The sequence below is a fragment of the Hyphopichia burtonii genome (assembly GCF_001661395.1).
Source record: "Hyphopichia burtonii NRRL Y-1933 unplaced genomic scaffold HYPBUscaffold_7, whole genome shotgun sequence".
In the NCBI taxonomy this organism is placed as follows: domain Eukaryota; kingdom Fungi; phylum Ascomycota; class Pichiomycetes; order Serinales; family Debaryomycetaceae; genus Hyphopichia; species Hyphopichia burtonii.
In genome coordinates, this window is record NW_017963734.1 from 806211 (window position 1) to 825894 (window position 19684).

General features: G+C 34.7%; 4 protein-coding genes and 1 non-coding gene across 5 annotated transcripts; 4 read left to right on the forward strand and 1 right to left on the reverse strand.

Annotated features, from left to right (window-relative positions):
- The first annotated feature begins 79 nt into the window (after window positions 1–79).
- Window positions 80–161, forward strand: HYPBUDRAFT_t150. The gene has a single exon. It is a non-coding gene; the product is annotated as a tRNA-Ser (tRNA).
- Window positions 162–1242: 1081 nt separating this feature from the next.
- Window positions 1243–3899, forward strand: HGT17 (Hgt17p; the record flags this gene model as incomplete). The annotated part of the gene is made up of 2 exons (XM_020222610.1): window positions 1243–3053; window positions 3892–3899. Exons 1-2 carry the CDS (start codon window positions 1400–1402, stop codon window positions 3897–3899), a joined length of 1662 nt encoding a protein of 553 aa, XP_020074824.1. The 5' UTR covers window positions 1243–1399.
- Window positions 3900–7291: 3392 nt separating this feature from the next.
- Window positions 7292–8549, forward strand: HYPBUDRAFT_163297 (uncharacterized protein; the record flags this gene model as incomplete). The annotated part of the gene is made up of 2 exons (XM_020222611.1): window positions 7292–7377; window positions 7489–8549. The coding sequence occupies exons 1-2, from the start codon at window positions 7332–7334 to the stop codon at window positions 8547–8549; spliced, it is 1107 nt and encodes a 368-aa protein (XP_020074825.1). The 5' UTR covers window positions 7292–7331.
- A 103-nt stretch (window positions 8550–8652) lies between these two features.
- Window positions 8653–10179, reverse strand: HYPBUDRAFT_112888 (MFS general substrate transporter; the record flags this gene model as incomplete). The annotated part of the gene is made up of 1 exon (XM_020218932.1): window positions 8653–10179. One exon carries the CDS (start codon window positions 10177–10179, stop codon window positions 8653–8655), a length of 1527 nt encoding a protein of 508 aa, XP_020074826.1.
- A 1834-nt stretch (window positions 10180–12013) lies between these two features.
- PGA57 (Pga57p) lies at window positions 12014–12469 on the forward strand (the record flags this gene model as incomplete). The annotated part of the gene is made up of 1 exon (XM_020223701.1): window positions 12014–12469. The coding sequence occupies one exon, from the start codon at window positions 12014–12016 to the stop codon at window positions 12467–12469; it is 456 nt and encodes a 151-aa protein (XP_020074827.1).
- Window positions 12470–19684: the final 7215 nt, after the last annotated feature.

Genomic DNA, 19684 nt, shown 5'->3' on the forward strand with positions numbered 1-19684 from the left:
GCAAAGTGATATTTGTATTTTTAATGTTTACAAAATTCACACGGGTCAAATAACCCAGGCGCGAAAAGCTGTATAAATTGGCAACTTGTCCGAGTGGTTAAGGAGAAAGATTAGAAATCTTTTGGGCTTTGCCCGCGCAGGTTCGAATCCTGCAGTTGTCGTTATTTTTTTATGATTTTTTTTTTGTTTTTCCACTGAATAACCTTAATCTTTTTCAAACTTGGTTTAAAATCACGAATCAGAGATAATCAACAATACAAACTCTTTTTGTCGCAAGCCTTGCCGACGTATTTATAGAAATATACGGGCTTTAAATCTAGAAGCATTGGTTTGAGGGATTTAATACGGAACAATAGCAGATAAGAGGTTTTTCCATACGCTTTTAACGGAGCTTATCAAGCTTCAATAGGAAGAAATGGTGAAATAGGAAAATTGCAAAATGTGTCAAAATTTCAGGGTCCAGTTTATTTTTTCTACATTTGCTTTTTGCTGGCGAAAAGCTACAAACAGTTCAACAAGTTGGTAACCTGAGCCGAATCAATGAGTTTCTTTACGATAAATAGGCAAATTACAGTGCAGTCACCTATCTCAACTACATAGAAACACGTCTAGCGAATTGCAAAAGGCAGCAACTCACACCCACCACTATTATTAGACCTGGGGTGTAATCAACACTGTTAGCCTTGCTCATTTCATCCCTCACCTCTGTTCCTCTGTTCCTCTATTCCTCTATTCCTCTATTCTTCTCTTCCTCTATTATACAACCTGCAAACCAGTAATCTGTAATTCGGTCCTTCTGTCGGCCGACCTAAAATCTGCCTTAATTTTGCAGCTGAACCTCCCGGTGTTCTACTCCGGGCAGAGGGGTAGTCCCCCAAGCTCCCCACAACGAACTAGCACCAAAACCGGAGGTTGGATGTAGCATCACCAAAGAGGTTCCCCACCACAAATGAAAATGAAGTAATTACGACTTTATTGCAGTGGTCGGATCTCGGTTTTTTTTTTTTTTTTTTTTTTTTTTTTTTTTTTTTTTATGTTTCGGGTTTTTTTTTTTTTTTTTTTTTTTTTTTTTTTTTTTTTTTTTTTTTTTTTTTTTTTTTTTTTTTTTTTTTTTTTTTTTTTTCTTTTTTCATAGGTTTTCTTTAGGTTTTATTTAGGCTTTTTTTTTTCCTTTCTTTGTTTCAGTTTTTTTCTTCCCGGAAATCAGCCATTTGCACCCCATGTTTGCATTCTCTCTTATTAGAATTCTAAATAAAGTATGGGGAATTACACCAATCGAGCTTTCCTGGTGAGATCATCTGGTTGCAGACATGTATAAATAAGCAGTATCATCTCAGGAGAATGTAGCAATTCTTGTCGATTTTCTTGTAGTAATAGTTTTCTTAGTAAGATAAATAATATGTCAAATTTGAAAGATCAAGAGAAAAACAAGCAAATTGATGAAATCAATTCTGTTAATTCCCAAGAAGAATTACCAGTTCAACAACAACAACAGGAAAAGGAAAAACCAAAGAGTAAGTTTCACTGGAGATTCACCGATCCCAACTCGCCAAAAGAGATCTATAATTGGACTCTTTATTTGTCGGTATTTGTGTTCGGTATATTAGGTAGTGCTAGAGGGTACGATGAAGGTAATATATCCGGATCGGTTGCCCAGGTATCTTTTAAAAGACAGTTTGGATTACTGGACCCAAATAAAGACGCGGATGAAATTGCTAACTTGAAATCAAATATTACTTCCATGGTTCAATTAGGATCAGTTGGAGGATCATTACTTGGTATGTACACCGTTGATAAATTTGGAAGGGTTCGTACATTACAAGGAATTTGTATCTTATGGATTATTGGAGCTATTATTCAAATTACTTCTTCTGCCGTTGGTCAATTATACGCTGGTCGTTTAATTGAAGGATTGGCTATTGGACAAACGGTGATTGTTGCAAATTATCTTTCTGAAATTGCTCCTGCTGGTATTAGGGGTACTTTACATTGTATTTTTGCTGGGGCAGTTTATCTTGGGATTATGTTGGCTTATTTTGCTAATTATGGTACTTCAAAACACATGTCTGGAGATTCAAGAATACAATGGGTTGTTCCAACTTCAATGAAGATTGTATTAGCTGGTCTTATCTTTATTCTTTCTTTATTTTTCTGTATTGAAAGTCCAAGATGGTTAGTTAAAGTTAATAAACAAGAAGCGGCAATTAATAATTTATCAAAATTACGTCATTTACCAACTGATCATCCTTATGTCTTGGGTGAAATCTGTGATATTAATGAGTCAATCATGGCTGAAAAGGAAGCAGTTCATAATAGTGGTGGTATTATTTCAAAGTTTAAAGAACTTCTTTTAATCAAATCAGTTAGATATAGATTCTTTTTGATTTCTGCCGCTGCCCAAGTTTTAGGTCAATGGCTGGGAGCTAATGCCATCACCATTTATGCCCCAGAATTATTTGCCTTTGCTGGTATTAGAGGTGAAGAAATTATGAAAATGACTGCAGTATTAGGGGTTGTTAAATTTTGTTCGGCTTATTTCAGTGCTTTTTTCCTTATTGATTTCTTGGGTAGACGTAAAGCCTTGTATATTGGTATTATGATTCAATTGGTTTCTATTTTATATTTTGCAATTTTTTTAACAGTTGTTCCTCAAGCTGCTCATGAAGATGCGATTTTAACCACTTCTCAAAATCATGCTTCCAAAGCTGCCATGGCCGCTCTTTATATTTCAGGTATGGGTTGGACTATGGGTTTTAACAGTGTTCAATATTTATTAGGTTCAGAAATTTTCCCTCTTGGTATTCGTAGTTTTGCACAAGGTTTAACCATGGTTTTACATTTTGCTAACCAATATGGTAATTCAAAAGCAGTTCCTAAAATGTTAATTGCAATGAATAATTATGGGGCATTTTATTTCTTTGTTGGTGTTATGCTTATAGCAATCTTTTGGGCTTGGTTTTTCCTTCCTGAAGTTAGTGGTAGATCTTTGGAAAGTATGGATGATATCTTTAATTTACCCTGGTATCTTATCGGAAGAAGAGGTGCTGAATTATGTCCTGATAATTCCGAAGTTAATAAAGTCTCCTTTAATGGTAATTCTTATGAGGGTAAACAAAACTATGATTTAGAAAAAATGAAAGCTTCTCAAGAATTCATTGAAAGATTATCTCAAGCTTCCAATGGTAAGCAAGCCAATCAACTATTACCCCGTGAATCCGAAGAAAAAGATCAAAAGAGTATCAAAAGCGATCGTTAATTCATTTCTCTATGAAAATTTCAATATAAGTATGTTTTATCAATAAACTGTAGAAAAAAAAGGGAGAGGAAACAGACAGCTATTAATACGTCAATTAAACGCTGTCCCCCTGGGGTATCAATGGCTCCAAGAAAACCCTTGACTGAATATTCATTTAGTTAGTTTATTCATTTATATGGCCATTCTCAATACTAAACAAAGAAAAAAAAAAAAAAAAAAACTCCATTATAAGCGATACTCGGAACCGAAGAATATGCTCTTACACTGACAACTCTCTCACCAGTGAAACTAGCCTAACTACCCCATAATCAGCCCAGCCTGAATCTCTCCTAAGCCTAAAGTGGCATCCTGGCATAGAACAGCCTGCAATGGACTTGAGGATCGATGAAATTCTACAAACAACATCTACCAACACTGACTATTTACCTAGCCTTGGCAATAAGCTTACTGACAACTAACAAGTACTAATAAGTATAAAGTACTGACAACTAACAAGTACTAATAAGTATAAAGTACTGACAACTGAGTAAAAATACTAACAAGGAAAAAGTACTAACGAGTAAAAAGTACTAACGAGTAAAAAGTACTAACAAGTAAAATACTAACAAGTAGCAACAGATACAGACAGCAAACAGACAAATGAAATCGAACCGAACATAGTAGTGAAAACACTACCCAGATACGATCGTAATCAAGACCAACCCTTTCAACTTTGACTGGACTTGGTGGCATAAAACCGTTCTTATCTTTTTGCAATCTAACGTTTATCGGAGTATTCGCGGGGTTCCAACAAAAGACCCATACATATTATTTCACGTGACGTTTTTTTTTCCGATTTTTCACTCGATTTTTTTTTTTAAAGCCAAAAAACTCATTGAGAGTCCTCATCGGTGCCACTAGAGAGAACTCTTTGATTAAGTAGACGCCCCAGAATTCACGATGGGTGTTCCAGCATTATTTAGATGGCTTTCTCGTAAATACCCAAAGATCATTTCACCAGTGATCGAAGAAGATGCCAATGAACAAATTGGAGGAGCATTATATAGTGATGCTAATCCCAATGGTGAAATTGATAACTTATACTTGGATATGAATGGGATTGTTCATCCATGTTCGCATCCAGAGCATAAGCCAGCACCAGAGACAGAGGATGAAATGTTCTTGGATGTTTTCCAGTATACTGATCGTGTTTTAATGATGGCAAGACCTCGTAAAGTTTTAATGATTGCAGTTGATGGGGTAGCACCAAGAGCTAAAATGAATCAACAGAGAGCTCGTCGTTTTAGGTCAGCTCAAGATGCTAAAATACAACACGAAGAGAAACAACGTCAAATCCAAGAAATGGAATTAAGAGGTGAATCAATTGATGAATCAATTAAAGGTAAAAAATCGTGGGATTCAAATGCAATCACCCCAGGTACTCCATTCATGGATGGGTTAGCTACTGCCTTGAGATACTGGGTAGCATATAAATTGAGTAATGATCCGGGTTGGGCGGGATTACAAGTTATTATAAGTGATGCAACGGTCCCCGGTGAAGGTGAGCATAAATTAATGAGTTTTATTAGATCTCAAAGACTGGACCCAGAATATAATCCAAATACAAAACATTGTATTTATGGTTTAGATGCAGATTTGATCTTCTTGGGTTTAGCAACTCATGAACCCCATTTCAGAGTTTTAAGAGAAGATGTTTTCGCTAATCAATCAAGACATATGAAAATTTCCGATCAAATTAATATGACCGATGACCAAAGAGATGCTTTGAAAGCTCAAGATGCTAAAAAACCTTTCCTTTGGTTACATGTCAGTGTCTTGAGAGAGTATTTAGAAGTTGAATTATATAATCCTCGTTTACCTTTCCCCTTCGATGTTGAAAGAGCAATCGATGACTGGGTTTTCATGTGTTTTTTCGTTGGTAATGATTTCTTGCCTCATTTACCAAGTTTAGACGTTAGAGATAACGGGATTGATGTGTTGGTCGGCTGTTGGAAAAGAGCTTTGCCAAGATTAAAAGATTATATCACCTGTGATGGTAAATTGAATTTAGATAGTGTTGAGAAAGTTTTAAGTAATTTGGCTTATAAGGAAGATGACATTTTCCGTAGAAGATACGAAAATGAACAAAGGAGAGAAGAGAATAATAAAAGACGTCAATTACAACAACAAGATGAAAAAAATTTGAAAAATCAATATTCCAAAACAGTTTCAAAAGGTCAAGATAAGGCACCTTTAGTCGCAGATGTCAATATGCCTTTGATGACTACTAGTGGGGAAAAATTAGATGGCTTCGCCCAATTATCGAACAAAGATATTGTCCACAATAGGGATATAATTACAAAAGCTAATATGGCAAATGCTGATGCTGCCGCCTCCTTGAAAAAATTACTTGACGCTAAAAAAAATGGTGAACCACTTCCAGAAAGACCTGAACCAACAAAAGAGGATGAAAACTCAAAGAAACGTAAAATTGAAGAAGTCGAGGCTGAAGATGAAAGTGGTGATGCGGTAAGAACATGGGAACCAGGTTATCATGACCGCTATTATAAAACTAAGTTTCACATATCGAGTGCAGAAGAAATTGATCAGACCCGTCGTGAAGTTGTTCGTTCATATTTAGAAGGTATTTCATGGGTTCTTTTATATTATTATCAAGGCTGTCCATCTTGGCAATGGTATTATCCTTATCATTATGCTCCATTTGCAGCTGATTTCACCAATATTCATGAAATAGTTGGAGAAAAGGGTATTCAATTTAATGAAGGTAAACCTTTCAGACCTTATGAACAATTGATGTCCGTTTTGCCAGCCGCTTCTGGCCATAATTTACCTGAAGTATTCCGTTCCTTGATGTCTGATGCAGATAGTGAAATCATCGATTTCTATCCAGAAGAATTCCAAATTGATATGAATGGTGCTAAAATGAGTTGGCAAGGTATTGCTTTATTACCATTCATTGATGAAACTAGATTACTTGAAGCTGTTCAAGGGAAGTATCACTTATTAACAGAAGATGAAACTAATAGAAACACTAACAAATCCGAAGAGTTATATATCTCAAATCAAAATAAGAATTATGATCGTTTCATCAAAGGTTTATATGAAGACAACGTTAAAGAAATTCCATTCAAATATGGTAAGAGTGGTTTAGCTGGTACTGCTTTCAAGAAAGAAAATTTTAACCCTAATGCTATCACCAAATTTCCTTTGAAAGAGGGATATATGCCAGATTTAAGCAATAAAGATTTTTTGCCAATTTTATATAAAATGCCTCCTAAGAAAGAAGGAAAATCTATGCTTTTAAATGGTTTCATTCCTCATCATCGTGCCTTAACTCCCGATGACAAAAATTCAATTATGTACGGTAACAGAGGTAATGGTTCAGGCCCTAGGTTCCGTACCCCTTCTGATAATAGTGACTACGTGAATAAAGGTCCAATGGGTGAGGAACCTTATATGGTATATACCTTGAGAAAAGGTGGTTACAGAGCATTCATGGAACAATTGAAGAACCCCCATGCTCAAATTAAATCAAATCTGTCTGGTAGTTTCAATAACAATAACTATACGAAGAATAACAATTATAACAGGAATAACTATAACCAATATAACAATCAAAATAACTACAACAACAACTATAACAACAACTATAACAACTACAACAACAATAACTACAACAATAACTACAACAATAACTACAACAACAATTACAACAGCAACTACAACAACAATTATAACAACTACAACAACAATTATAACAACTACAACAATAATTATAACAACTATAATAGAGGAAATAACGGATCTTCTAGGTCTGGGTTTATCCCAGCACCTAATCGTGGAAACTATGGTGGAGGCAATAACTACAACAACCAATACAACAGTTACAGACGTTAATAACTCTAGCTTAGCACTTGTATATTAGTTCATTATGTAAAATTATCAAAAATATCGGATCTTATTATTAGTGTAGTCGCATGCAAAAAAAAGGGAGATGTTTACGAGAAGTGAACTGTGGATTTTCATATCGAATTGCATTAGTAGACTAAGAACAACAGCCAATTGTTAACCATTGATGATTATGACTAAAGAAGATACAAAGGAGTTGTTTTACTTGACTGGTACTAACCAATTGGTTCAAGCAGAGCAGTCGTCGGGAGGCGACTTCAAAGTTAAGGTTGGATCCACAGTCCCTGATGACTCTATTCCTAGAATTAGCCTGGACAGATTAGAAATCAAGAATGATGAAGTTTACGTTGTTGATTCGATCAAAGCTGGAATTGAAAGGTCAGAACAAGAATTTGGAATCTACAATGGTATTCTTAGGCCGATATTTGAACTTTTGAAAATTAAACATGAACACTTAATCACCGAGACATCTACTTCAATAAAAGAGTTTGGAGAATCTTTGAAAGGGTCAACCAAACAAAAGACGGTAATTTTTATTAGTGGGGATACATCCATTAGTGAATTTGTTAATTCATTAACTAAGGCATCATCCAGTAGCATATTGAAGCTTTTCGTAATACCGGCTGGCACTGGGAACAGTTTGGCTCTATCTATCGGTAACAATGGAGTGTTGGACTCTATAGCAAAGTTATTCACTCATTCAAGTAAGGATGTTCATCCGTTATACTTATATGAAGTGGAATTCCCCTTGGGATCCTATTTTTTATCACAAAGTGAAAAAACTCAGGAAATCACCAAACCTTACAAGTTTTTGGTTGTTTTTTCTTGGTGCTTCCATGCTTCTTTGGTTGCTGATAGTGATACTCCAGAGCTTCGTAAGAATGGGATTGAAAGATTTAAGATAGCGGCGTTTTCAAATTTAGCTCAAGAACAAAGGTATGATGGAACCGTTCAAGTTGGATCAAAGAAATTTGAAGGTCCATTTGCATATTTAGTTATTACCCTGTCCCAAAGATTTGAGCCAACATTTGAAATTCTGCCTAAGGGAAACATTCTCGAAGATAGCTTATATCTAGTTAGTTTTAAAACCGAAGAGACCGAAACGGCTGAACAAGATCCTTTAGTAAAAGGCAAATATATTATGGATATAATGGGAGAGGTTTACAACAAAGGAAAGCATATTGAAAATGATAAAGTTATATATGAGAAAATTGAAGAGGGTCAGAATATTGAAATTCTTATCAAAAATGCCAAAGTGGAAAGAAAAAGAAGATTTTGTTTAGATGGGTCTATAATTCTATTACCTGAAGAAGAAGAAAATAAGATCGTGGTGAGACCCACTGGTGATACTCATAATAATTTTAAATTACGAATTATCAGCTAATATATTATTAAAGTTCCTTGAATATTATGAAAATTAATTGTGAACTATTTATACGAAGTCTATATATATGCCTTAATTAAATCCGTCTATAAATCTATATGCCTTAAATCCATTTTTCCGATTTGATGATTAAGTAAACCAAACAAAGGCTAGTAATACTACATAACCCAGCCATTAAAGAGTAACAACCAGCAATAGTCACAGTTTGGACCATTTTACTTAAAACTGCAATGAAAAGGGCGGCACACCAACACCTTGTGAAATTAACACAAGAACTTGAACCCGAAGATTGATTTGGATATAAATCAATTAAAACTGTAGTTGAAATAGTTAAAAAATTCATTGCCCCAAAACTAATTAAAAAACTTGCAACTAAAACCAAGGCAACTGGACCTTTTAAATGAATAGTCCAGCCGAAAATAAACGAGCCAATAATCGATAAAACCGTTGGTAAAATGGCAATTGATAATCTAGCTTTAAAAATATTAAATTTAGGGTAATTATTATTAACCATTAATTGACTATTTTCTTTGAAAACCCGAATTTTTTCTTTATAATTTTTATAATTTCTTTGATAACACCAATCTAACAATTTACCAATTGTGATTGAGCCAGTCAACCCACCAATACCACTTGGAATATAAGCCAAGGCAATTTGAGAAAGAGAATATTCATAAGTTTTAGATAAAGAATTAGATAAAGTCGTTAACATCATCAACCAAAGGGAATAACTTATTGAAGCCGGAATTAAAGTTAATAGAACTGGTTTATTACGTAAAATAAGTAAAGGAGCCAACATATTAAACGATTTAGATTTAACAATTGTATTATTCTTATCAACTCTTCTTTTAGTAAAATGTTTCAAATGTAAGATTGGAGCAATTGTTATGAATCTAAATTTTTTTGGTAAACTTGAACCATTACCAACTATATTTCTTGAAGTTTCTGGTAGTAAAAATAAATCAACCAATAATGTTATACCGGCAGATATTGCTAAGAAATAAAAGATACCTCTCCAAGTGAAACGGGTTGAAATCATCCCACCAATTAACGCACCAAAAGCTTGTCCCAATAAACTCAAACCGGTTGATAACCCAATAAAAGAAGCTCTATCAGCTTTTGTAGTTATATCACTTGCAATCCCGGAAGCAATTGATAAAGTAGAGGAAATACCAAAAGCTTGTAAGCATCTTAATAAGATTAAACCAGTAAATGAATTATTAAGAGCCAACCCGATATTAGCCAAGATATAAATGATCAAACAAGTGATTATGATTGATCTTCTACCTAATTTATCTGAAATATTTGAAAAAATTATTGGAGCCAAACCTTGAAAAATTGAATAAACAACAACCGTAATATTCAATTGTTCTTCAGTTACATTGAAAAAAGTTTGTAAATTTGGTAACACTGGTAAGTATATTGGACTTGAAATACTTGACCATAACCCGGTTATACCACCTAGAAATACAATTATATATTTCTCTCTTTTATTATAAATAGAATGAGGTATTGAATACAGTTTTTCTAAATTTTCAACAACCTCCTCACTTAATTGATTATTCGAATCCCATGAAGGTATTTCATAAGTGGTTTCATTAGTGATCGACGACAGTCTTCCTCTTCTCATGACCGAATTCTGATTATTTATATTTGGTTGTTTAGAACCAATTGACGTAGTGGAAGAATTACCATCCAAATTTGATTCAACCATAAATTGAACTGGGAATGGATGAATGGTTTTCGCTTTATTTATCCCAGTCATATTATCTTGTTGTACAAATTTTAAATTCATGATATGCTATACTAATAACAAACCAAATTTCCATTCAATTTGGGGAAACTGCTGCAAATATATAATCCCGGATTAACTAAAAATGTCACGGAACAACTTTGGCCAATCTCGGGTGACTAAACCAATCGAAATTCTAACTGCCAAAGGCGATAAAACAAAAGAAAACATCGACTCAGTACTTGCAGAAATGACACACAGTCATACTCTCCTGTCCAAGCTATACGAAACAGGGTAATGGCTTGCGAGATAAGAAAAGTAACCATAAGCTAATGATCGATTCGGTGATTAATGCGAATCTATCGACTCAGGTGATAGCTCGCTCGAAAAGGCTGAAAAAAAAAAGAAACGAAGGCATTTTTCTGCAACAACTTATGCGCTAAGTGTACTGAGCTTCTTGGCCTGGAACAAGTGGTGTCCAAAGGGTTGGTCCAAGCCGTGTCCGGTAGCCAGGCTGAATAAAAAAAAATAGATAAATATATGTCCACACAAAACACCAGTACACCAAACAGCACCTGACAAGTCACATGACCTGGAATCCGGGCACCCAACCAGAAAATACACCCGTACACCACAATCGAATCGCGTTGAGGAAAATTCCGTGTTTATGGGTAGATTCCGCCCCACCACGGACGCCAACAGAACGGAAGCACGTACGGGATGGGAGCATTATCGGAGCACAGGAGGGGTTTCTTACCCAACCGAGTATTTTCTGTATTGGTTCCCGGGACCACTGAATCTGGAGGTGTTTGTAATCAGATCCATGGGCCCATTTTCCCTCTCGTATTAATGAGTTCTGGAAATCGTATTACCACCTGAAATCGTATGAAAGCTTGGTATCTTGGAGATGATCGCAATGTGGGAAACGATTGTATCTGGGGAGTGATTGTAATGGTTTGTGGAAAGATTGTGATGGCCGAAAGATTTGGTTGTGTTTCCCATAGTTTAGACTTTAACAAAGATCTCCCCCACAAAAATCCTGCTGCGTATTGTTTGGCGTATGTACACCCCATCCCCACCAGCAAATGGTTCCCCAGCGACTTCCGAGGGTAGCGTCCAGGGTGATTGGTGGACCCATAACCAGTTTGACACGGCGTAATGCGGAGACTTTTGAGTACTGTCTTTCAAAGGCTTCTCCTCCCCAAGTTGCAGGTTTATGGAGTGGTTGGTTTTTTGCAGCAAAGTTTTTTTCTTTGATGTTTCATGATATTCCTAATATTCCAATCCTATGATGTCTTGTCCCGGGCAGTAGGTATTTACTCCTCTTAGACTGGGATTTTGGGTTGTTGGAGTAAAGCTGGTTTGTTGAATGGGAAATATCTTGCCATAGGCTATTGGCTTCGAGGGCGACTCTGCCGGCCTGTTGAACTGAAAACCATTAATGAAAAAAACAAGTTATTGATCTTTAGATCACAGCATTAACGTTCGTTGTTTGGTTGATACGACTTATTTGGCTGTTACAGATTGTGCAAGTACAACAGCCTTTATTATCATGGTTAGTTCACGTCAAAAATTTTCGCAGTTCGATTCCACAAAAACTCTTCGTAAAACTCGTGATGGTTATAATTAACGAGGCCATGAAAAACTTGACAGGATCCAAGACTAGGTTCTACTTGCAGCTTTCTTCATCAACCATTTGGCAGCTTTGGAATCTGGAAAAGTGTGGGTCCCGATGAAACTCGATTTAAGCTTGTTCCTAGTGCTATTTTCTTATTTATTTGTAATTGTCAACTCTGCAGTTATTAATAGTAAGCCTTTGCAAATTGTCGATATCACTAAGAATGACATAAGCCCGTTTGAAGATGTCGAAGATAAGAGAGGCCACTCATCTGGACACTCATCTGGCCACTCATTTGGACACTCGTCTGGGCACTCATCTGGGCACTCATCTGGACATCGTTCCAGACCTAAAACCCACTATACTCCCAGCTCAACTTCTGGAATTTGTAATAGGGGGAACCAACGATTCTACTGTGCTACTGGTGCTTTGATTGGTTCTGCCGGTTATGTTCATGGGTACCACAGATACCATAACGGAAGTTACTATATTTCCAGTGCTATGACGAGTCATGAAAGCCCTTTATCGTCAATTATTTTAGGCATCATCATTTTAAAAATCTTCTTATGATACAAAAATATTATCTTTATAGAGTTTATACATTTATACATTTAAAAACTAATATACAAATTTGAATTAATTACTGGGTTTCTTATTAGACCCTTGCACTTTATTAACAAAAGGTCTCTTTCTATTATTTTGATTATTTTGGTTGTTTTGGTTGTGTTGGTTGTGTTGGTTGTTTTGATTGTTCTGATTGTTCTGATTGTTTTGGTTGTTTTGATTATTCTTTTGTTGGTTATTCGCGTTTGGATGATGAACACTCAAGGTAGATTCCGTAAATTGGTGTCCCAAAGCTGGCTTTTGCAAAGTTGGATTCTGAAGCCCCGGAGATGGAGTCTGTGCAGTAGCCGGTGCTACGGACGTATTGGCAGTGGCAGCTACTGGAACCTCAGGTAAGGTGCTACCTGAATTTGGTGCAGCATTAGTGTTCGTTTGAGGCTTGTTTGATTTTTCTTCCAATTTCTCAATCTTTCTGGTTAATACTCGAAGTTTAAACTCATGCTTCTTTTCTATACTTTGTTTTTCCTTAGCTAATTGTTCTCCAAAGTCATTCTTCAATTTAGCAATTTGTGCTTCGTAATTGTTAATCAAGCTAGTTTTTTCTTCTTCAAAATTACCACCATTAGATTCAGATTTGGCTTGTGATACTTTATTTTGTAACTCTTGCTGAAATTCATCTTTCAATCCTTTTTCTGATTTTTCTAAAGCTTCAACTTTCGATTTCCATTCTTGCTCTATCTTTGACCTGAGTTCGTCTTCATTAACTGCAGTATTGGCTTTGGATAATTCTTCTTTCAATTTTTGATCAAATTGACTTTGTAAAGTCTGTTGAAGTTTTGTCTTTTCATCGTTAAACTGAGATCTCAATTTATTGACTTCCTCTTCAAAATTAGGATTAGAATTTACGGATTTACCTTGTTCGGTAAGCGTCTTGATTTGTGCCTCTAATGAATTCTTTTCTCTGGTTAATGACTCAACTTTTTTATTGGCTTCGTTAATATTTGCTTCTAACTTACTCAATTTCTCATTTGTTATGTCATCCACCTTATCACTCTTCTTCTGTTCTTCCAATTCTTTGTTTAATGATTCGGCTTTGGTTCTATGTTCTTCAATTTGTTTTTCCAACTCCTTGTTTTTATTTCTGTGTGTAGTTAATTTAGCCTTGAACTCATTCTTAAGGTTTTCAAATCTTTGCATCATGGCAGTTAATTCTTCATTATTACCAAGCTGAGCCTTCAACCTCTCATTTTCTTCCATGATCAATCTAATTTGTTGCTCCTTGAGTGCTAAATCATTGCTATTTTCATTGGAGTTGACTCCAACCGGCACGTTATTAGTGGAAATGTTTTTGATTTCTTCTTGTAATGATTCAATCTTCTTAAGGTAATTGTCATTTTCATTACGTAACGTAGTGTTGCTTTCACGTAGTATATTCAATTGCTGTAATTGTTCTAGAATACGATCATGTTCATTGTTTGCATCATCTATTTCAACACGACTAGATTGTAATTTAAGCAATTGAGATTTAGTGGCTTCCAACTCTAATGAAGTGTGATCCAATTGTTTTTGAAGCCTTTGTTGTTCTTCAAGAGCAACGGTAGACTTACTTTCAGCCGACTCTTTTTCACGGCGTAAATAAGATACAACTACTTTCAAGTCTTCTGATCCTTCAATAGCTTCTGAAGTAGAATTATGAGATTTGGTTAATTCTAATTGATTCAATAAAATTGAATACTGACCTTGCAAATCGCTAATCTTAGACTTAGAGTTATCCAATTCTTCAATAAGTCCTTCCTTTTCAACACTGAACTCATTATCTCTAGAGTTCAATTGAGATGTGGTCGATTCTAAAGTATTCTTCAATTCACCAATTTCTCCACTTAATTTTTCAATGGATTCCTTATAGCCAAAAACTTCTCTGGTTAATAAGTCGTTCTCCGACAATTTTTCTTGGTATCTCAGTTGAATGCTTTCATTTATTTCAACTTGAGATTGAAGTTCTTTATTGACTGTTTCGATTCTGTTATCATAATCCCTCTTCAATTCGTCATAAGAAGAAGCTTTGAACTCCAAGCTTTGCATTTGTGATTTCAATTCTTGAGATTCGTGATTATGTTTATGTTCAGCTTCAGACAATTGCTGCTTGACATCTTCAAGTGAAGCACTTAATTTTTTGACTTCGTCTTGTAAAGATTCTTTTTCGTGAATGAGAGAATTGCATTTGGAGTCACTCTCCTTCTTATATTCTTCGAAGGAACCGGTTGCATTAACTAAAGCTTCTTCCGCACCTTGAGCGATTTTAGTAAATTCATTCACTTGCTCTTGAGCAACTTGCAATTCGTGTTTTAGGTGGTCGTAATCATGCAATAATCCAGACTTTTCAGACGAATCGAGATGCATAGATGAAGTGACAGATGAGGTACCATTGGATGATGTTTTTGCAGATTCACGAAGTTCATTGATTTTGGCATTCAAGGTATCTACTAATTTTTGTTTCTCAATCAACTTAGATTTGGCTTCAAGTAATTGATGGCTAATTTCATTAGCTTGCTCCAATTTAGCGTTTTGAGCGGATAATGCTAAATCTGCTTGGTTACTTAAGATCTTGATTCTTTCTTCTTTCTCGTTAATTTCAACTCTCAAAGTTTTGTACAGTTCTTCAAGGTCTTCTGAACGTTTTTTGATTTCTTTATTGGAAGCTTCCTTATCACTGATGAAAGCTTGTAAGCTTTTGAGATATTCATTGAGGTGAAGCTTATCTGTTTTCAATTGTTCGGCTTCTTCTTTGGATGCCTTTTGAGTGGAATTAACGATTTCCAATTGAGTGTTCAAATTATTGATGGTGATTTGGTCATTCGAAGATTTGACTTCAGCATTCCTTAATTCATTGGATTTGCTTATTAACAAGTTTTCTTGTTTGGAAACTTGGTCTTTCCAGAAAGCTATGTCATTTCTGAGATGATCGATCTCTTTGGTAGCATTTTCCAAAGATTTTCTTGAACTTTCAAAACGAGTTTCAGCAAGATCAGTGGCATGTTTCAATGAAGCTAATTGTAAGCTCAAGTCATCCTTCGCACCTCTAGTTTCATTTAACTTATTGGTTAAATCTTTAATTGAGTTATTAGATTGAGATTGAAGAGTCTTAAGTATACCTTCGCTTTCATTCAATTTTTTCTTCAAATCTTCGTTAGCAGCAGTAAGGACTTTAATTTCAGAACTAGAACCATCTGATTTTGTACCATGGGAAATTTCTTTGAGAAGATCCCTTTCTCTTGAAACTGCGTCGTATTTAAGATTGATACTTTCGAGTTCGCTTTGTAAAGTCAAAATAGCTTCTTTGGCTTCTTCAATAGCTGCTGCTTCGAATCCTCTTGTTTCTTGTTCTTTGGATTCCAATTGTTTTGTAAGTTGTCTAATGACAGTGATTAAATCTTGATTTTTGCGTTGTAATTCAGCAACATTAGCAAAACCCAAGAGTCTTTCAGAAATGAGTTTATCAGAATCAGTCTCTTCAGTATCTGTATTACCTGATTTATCTAAAATAGTCTCGATGGCATTTCTTTCTGCTGCAGTCAATGGGTCTTGATCACCTTCTCTAACTTTAGAATGAATCAAATAATAACATAATTGTTTACCTAAATCTTTCGATAATTGTTTCAAAGATTGAACCTCACTTTCATATTCAGAGAGTCTTAGTCTTAATCTATTAGAATTTTTAACACTTTCAGATTTTTCAATTCTGATAGTTTCAACTTTTCCAATCATTTCTTTTAATGAATTTTCGTAAAATTTAATTTGATCACGGTAGTTTGCGATTGCAGGTTTTTTGGATTCAAGTTCAGCAACAAATAATTGCAATTGATTGGCCAATTTATCTTTTTGAGATCTTTCTAAGACAAGTTGTTTCTTCAAATAATTGAATTCAGAGTATAAAGCTGATAATGAAATTCCACTATTTTGATTTGCAACAATTAAACCAGCAGAATTAGTCAATTTAGGTAAATCAGTTTCTTTATGGAGTTCAGCATCTAGGACTTCTTCAGTTCTTCTCAATTTCTCTTCTAAAACAACAACTTTTTCAATTTTGACCTTTAATTCTGCATTAAGTTTATTTATAGAATCTCCCATAGTAGTTTTGATTTCTTCGATATGAGACTCCAATTGGTTAATTCTTTCGAGTCTATCATCAGATTGAACCTTTGTAATTTGGAAAAGTTCATCTTTACTATCTAATTCTTTAGAATATTTAATTTTTTCAACTTCCAATTTAGATTCTAATTGAGAAGATTTTGAAACCAAATTTTCTACTTTGGATTGAAGTTCTTTATTTTCATCTTGTTTTTGTTGGTTAACTCTTTCTAAGGAATTTTTTGAGCTAGACAAGGCAGAAATTTTATTAGAGTTGGTAATGTATTCACTTTCTTGTTTCTTTATTAAATCACTATATTTAGATTGAATTGATTTTAATTCCTTTTCATACCAATCTTTTTGATTTTTTATATATGCTATTTCATTAGTGACTTTCGATAATTCTAATTTGAATTTGAATTTTTCATCACTAACTTCACTCAATTGTTTATTTAATTCATTTAATTTTTGAGTTTTATCAATTTGAGATTGGGTTAATCTGTGAACAGTTTCATTAAGTTTACGAATTTCTTGATCTCTTGAGCCAATTGCTGTATTAAAATCAATATCGAAATCATTCTTCGAGTGTTCTAATTTATTAACTTTAGAAGATAACAAAGAATTTTCGTCTTTCAAAGAACTAATAAGTGCTGAATTAGAATCTCTACTCGATGATAAAGATTCATTTTCAGCGGTTAACTTTGAATTTGATTCGGACAATTTTTCAATTTTTTTAGTGAGTAAAGTATATTTTTTCTCTTGAATTTGATTTGCTTGTTCTTGATTGAGTTTTAAAAACGAAACTTCTGATTTAATACTTTGATATTCATTTGCTCTTTGGCGTAATGTTTCAAAAAGCTCTGGATTATCTTCAATCTGTGATAGTGATTGGGAGCTGATATTTAAAAATGATGCAACAATTTGCAAGTTATCAAAGTTATTTTCTGTATTTCTCAAGAAGGTATCATTAATTTCAGAATTAATATTTTCTTCACCTTCAATAATACGGTCATTGGCATGACCACGATTAGAGCTTTCATTTGATTGTTCATTGTTTTGTTGAATGACTGGAGAACTATTGACTGGAGCTGCATCATCTTTAGCCACACTAAATGATTTTGGAGTTGTTATTGGTTCAATATCTTTCAATGGGGGTAAAGATTTCAGCGGGGTTGCAAACTGTTGAGGCGGGTTTGATAAAGGATGCTGTAATATTACAGAAGTATTGGGTTCGTCGATATCCATGTTATCTTGATCTATAACCCCAGTGGTTGCCGCTTCTTGTAATGTTGGTTTAGGTTCTTCTGATTCATGTTCATCTGGTTGCTGTTCTTCTGGTTGCTGGGCATCCTGTTCGTCAATGGGCTGCTCGGCAACAACAATGGCAGGAACATTATCATGGTTTGGCTCTTCTGGCTGTTTATTTTGTTCCAGAACATTAGCCCCTGGTTCTGATATTTGTTCGTCATTTGATATATTCTGCTGGTCCAAATCGAGGAATTGATTACTCAATTGTTCGGGTTCTTCAGTTGGAACTTGATTTTCTGCAGAAGTGTCCTGATTAGAGGAAACCTTCTCCGACTGGCTATTATTTTGATCACTCATCTTTATGAAACCACTCTCAGCGGCTAGCAATTAAATGAATGTAAATGGGGCCAAATTGAATGAAGTTAACCAAAAGAACTTTTGAAGCAGTGTTTCAATGCTATATTCAGTGAGTATCCTATTTGATTAATCTCCAAAACTATTCCTTTTGATAATTTTATCACGATAGAGCTGGTTATTCAAGCCAATCTTTTGATAATTTTTGATTTTCTTTTGGAAACCAAACGCGACATTTACAAAAGAAAAAAAAAAACAGACTCCGCGACATTTAACGACATCCACCGGAACTTTCTCGAATCATGTGATGGGAACCGGAACTCGTCTAGGGCTGCAGCCCTCTTCGGCTGCTTGACGCACGTGCGAGTGCGCATCTCAAATTAACCAAAGAAGAAGAAAAAACAGCGAAAAAAAAAAATCCAAAACGTTGTGAACGGGAAAAAGTGAGCGAGCTTTGGTTTGGGAGAAAAAATTGAAAAAAAAAAAGCACATACTTAATACTCTTTTGAAGTCTTGTTACTTCTATAGATATTCATAGCTAACCAAAGATGATTGAACCATCCTTAAAAATCTTAGCTTCCAAATACAACTGTGAAAAGTCTATCTGCCGTAAATGTTACGCCAGATTACCTCCAAGAGCCACCAACTGTCGTAAGAGAAAGTGTGGTCACACCAATCAATTAAGACCAAAGAAGAAGTTGAAATAGTCTATTTCGCCCCCCTTTATATATATATATACATTATTGCATCTTGTTTCTATCGTCTGTCATGTTAATTGAATGTTGAGTGTTGACATTTCCTATTTGTTATTCATTTTTGTCTATAATGTTTTTGATGAAAGCAAAATCATATCAATGTGGGTTTTGAAAAATGCTTTAATATTATGAAAGAGGGTATATTTGGATGTGATATGTATTTATGTTTATGAACTTCTTGTTTATTAGTTTAATAAAATTATATTACTACGTACTTTGTCAGGAGTGCTATTTCATTTGACTAAGTACATCAGAGTCCACTGAAGTCACTGCTTGGGTGAAGACTTGAGTTTCTGTCAAATAGTTTAGCCAATGTAGTTTATTCATGTAGCAACCATTGTTATATCACCTTACTACTAAGAGATTAGGTCTTTATCCCGAATGCTAACCGTAGCAACAACCACAACAAGCCGCAGAAGGCTTTAATTCACCTATCAACCTTGACTACAACAAATAAATATACTAATTATAGAGAAGTTAGAATAGAAAACTAAGATTATCTATATCTATATTTATATCGGGTGTACGGGCTTTGAATTACTAATTAAAACTCACCTTTTATTTTTTCTTATGGAAACAACAACAAAATCCAAAAATTAAATGGATCGATCGATATCTTACACGCCATCTTATTAACAAGAGATAATAATATCTAATAAATCAATCCAATTAATAACCAAGTGTATCGAAGCTGATTATTGCTTAACCGGCTCATCCATCAATAGCATTAGCCGCC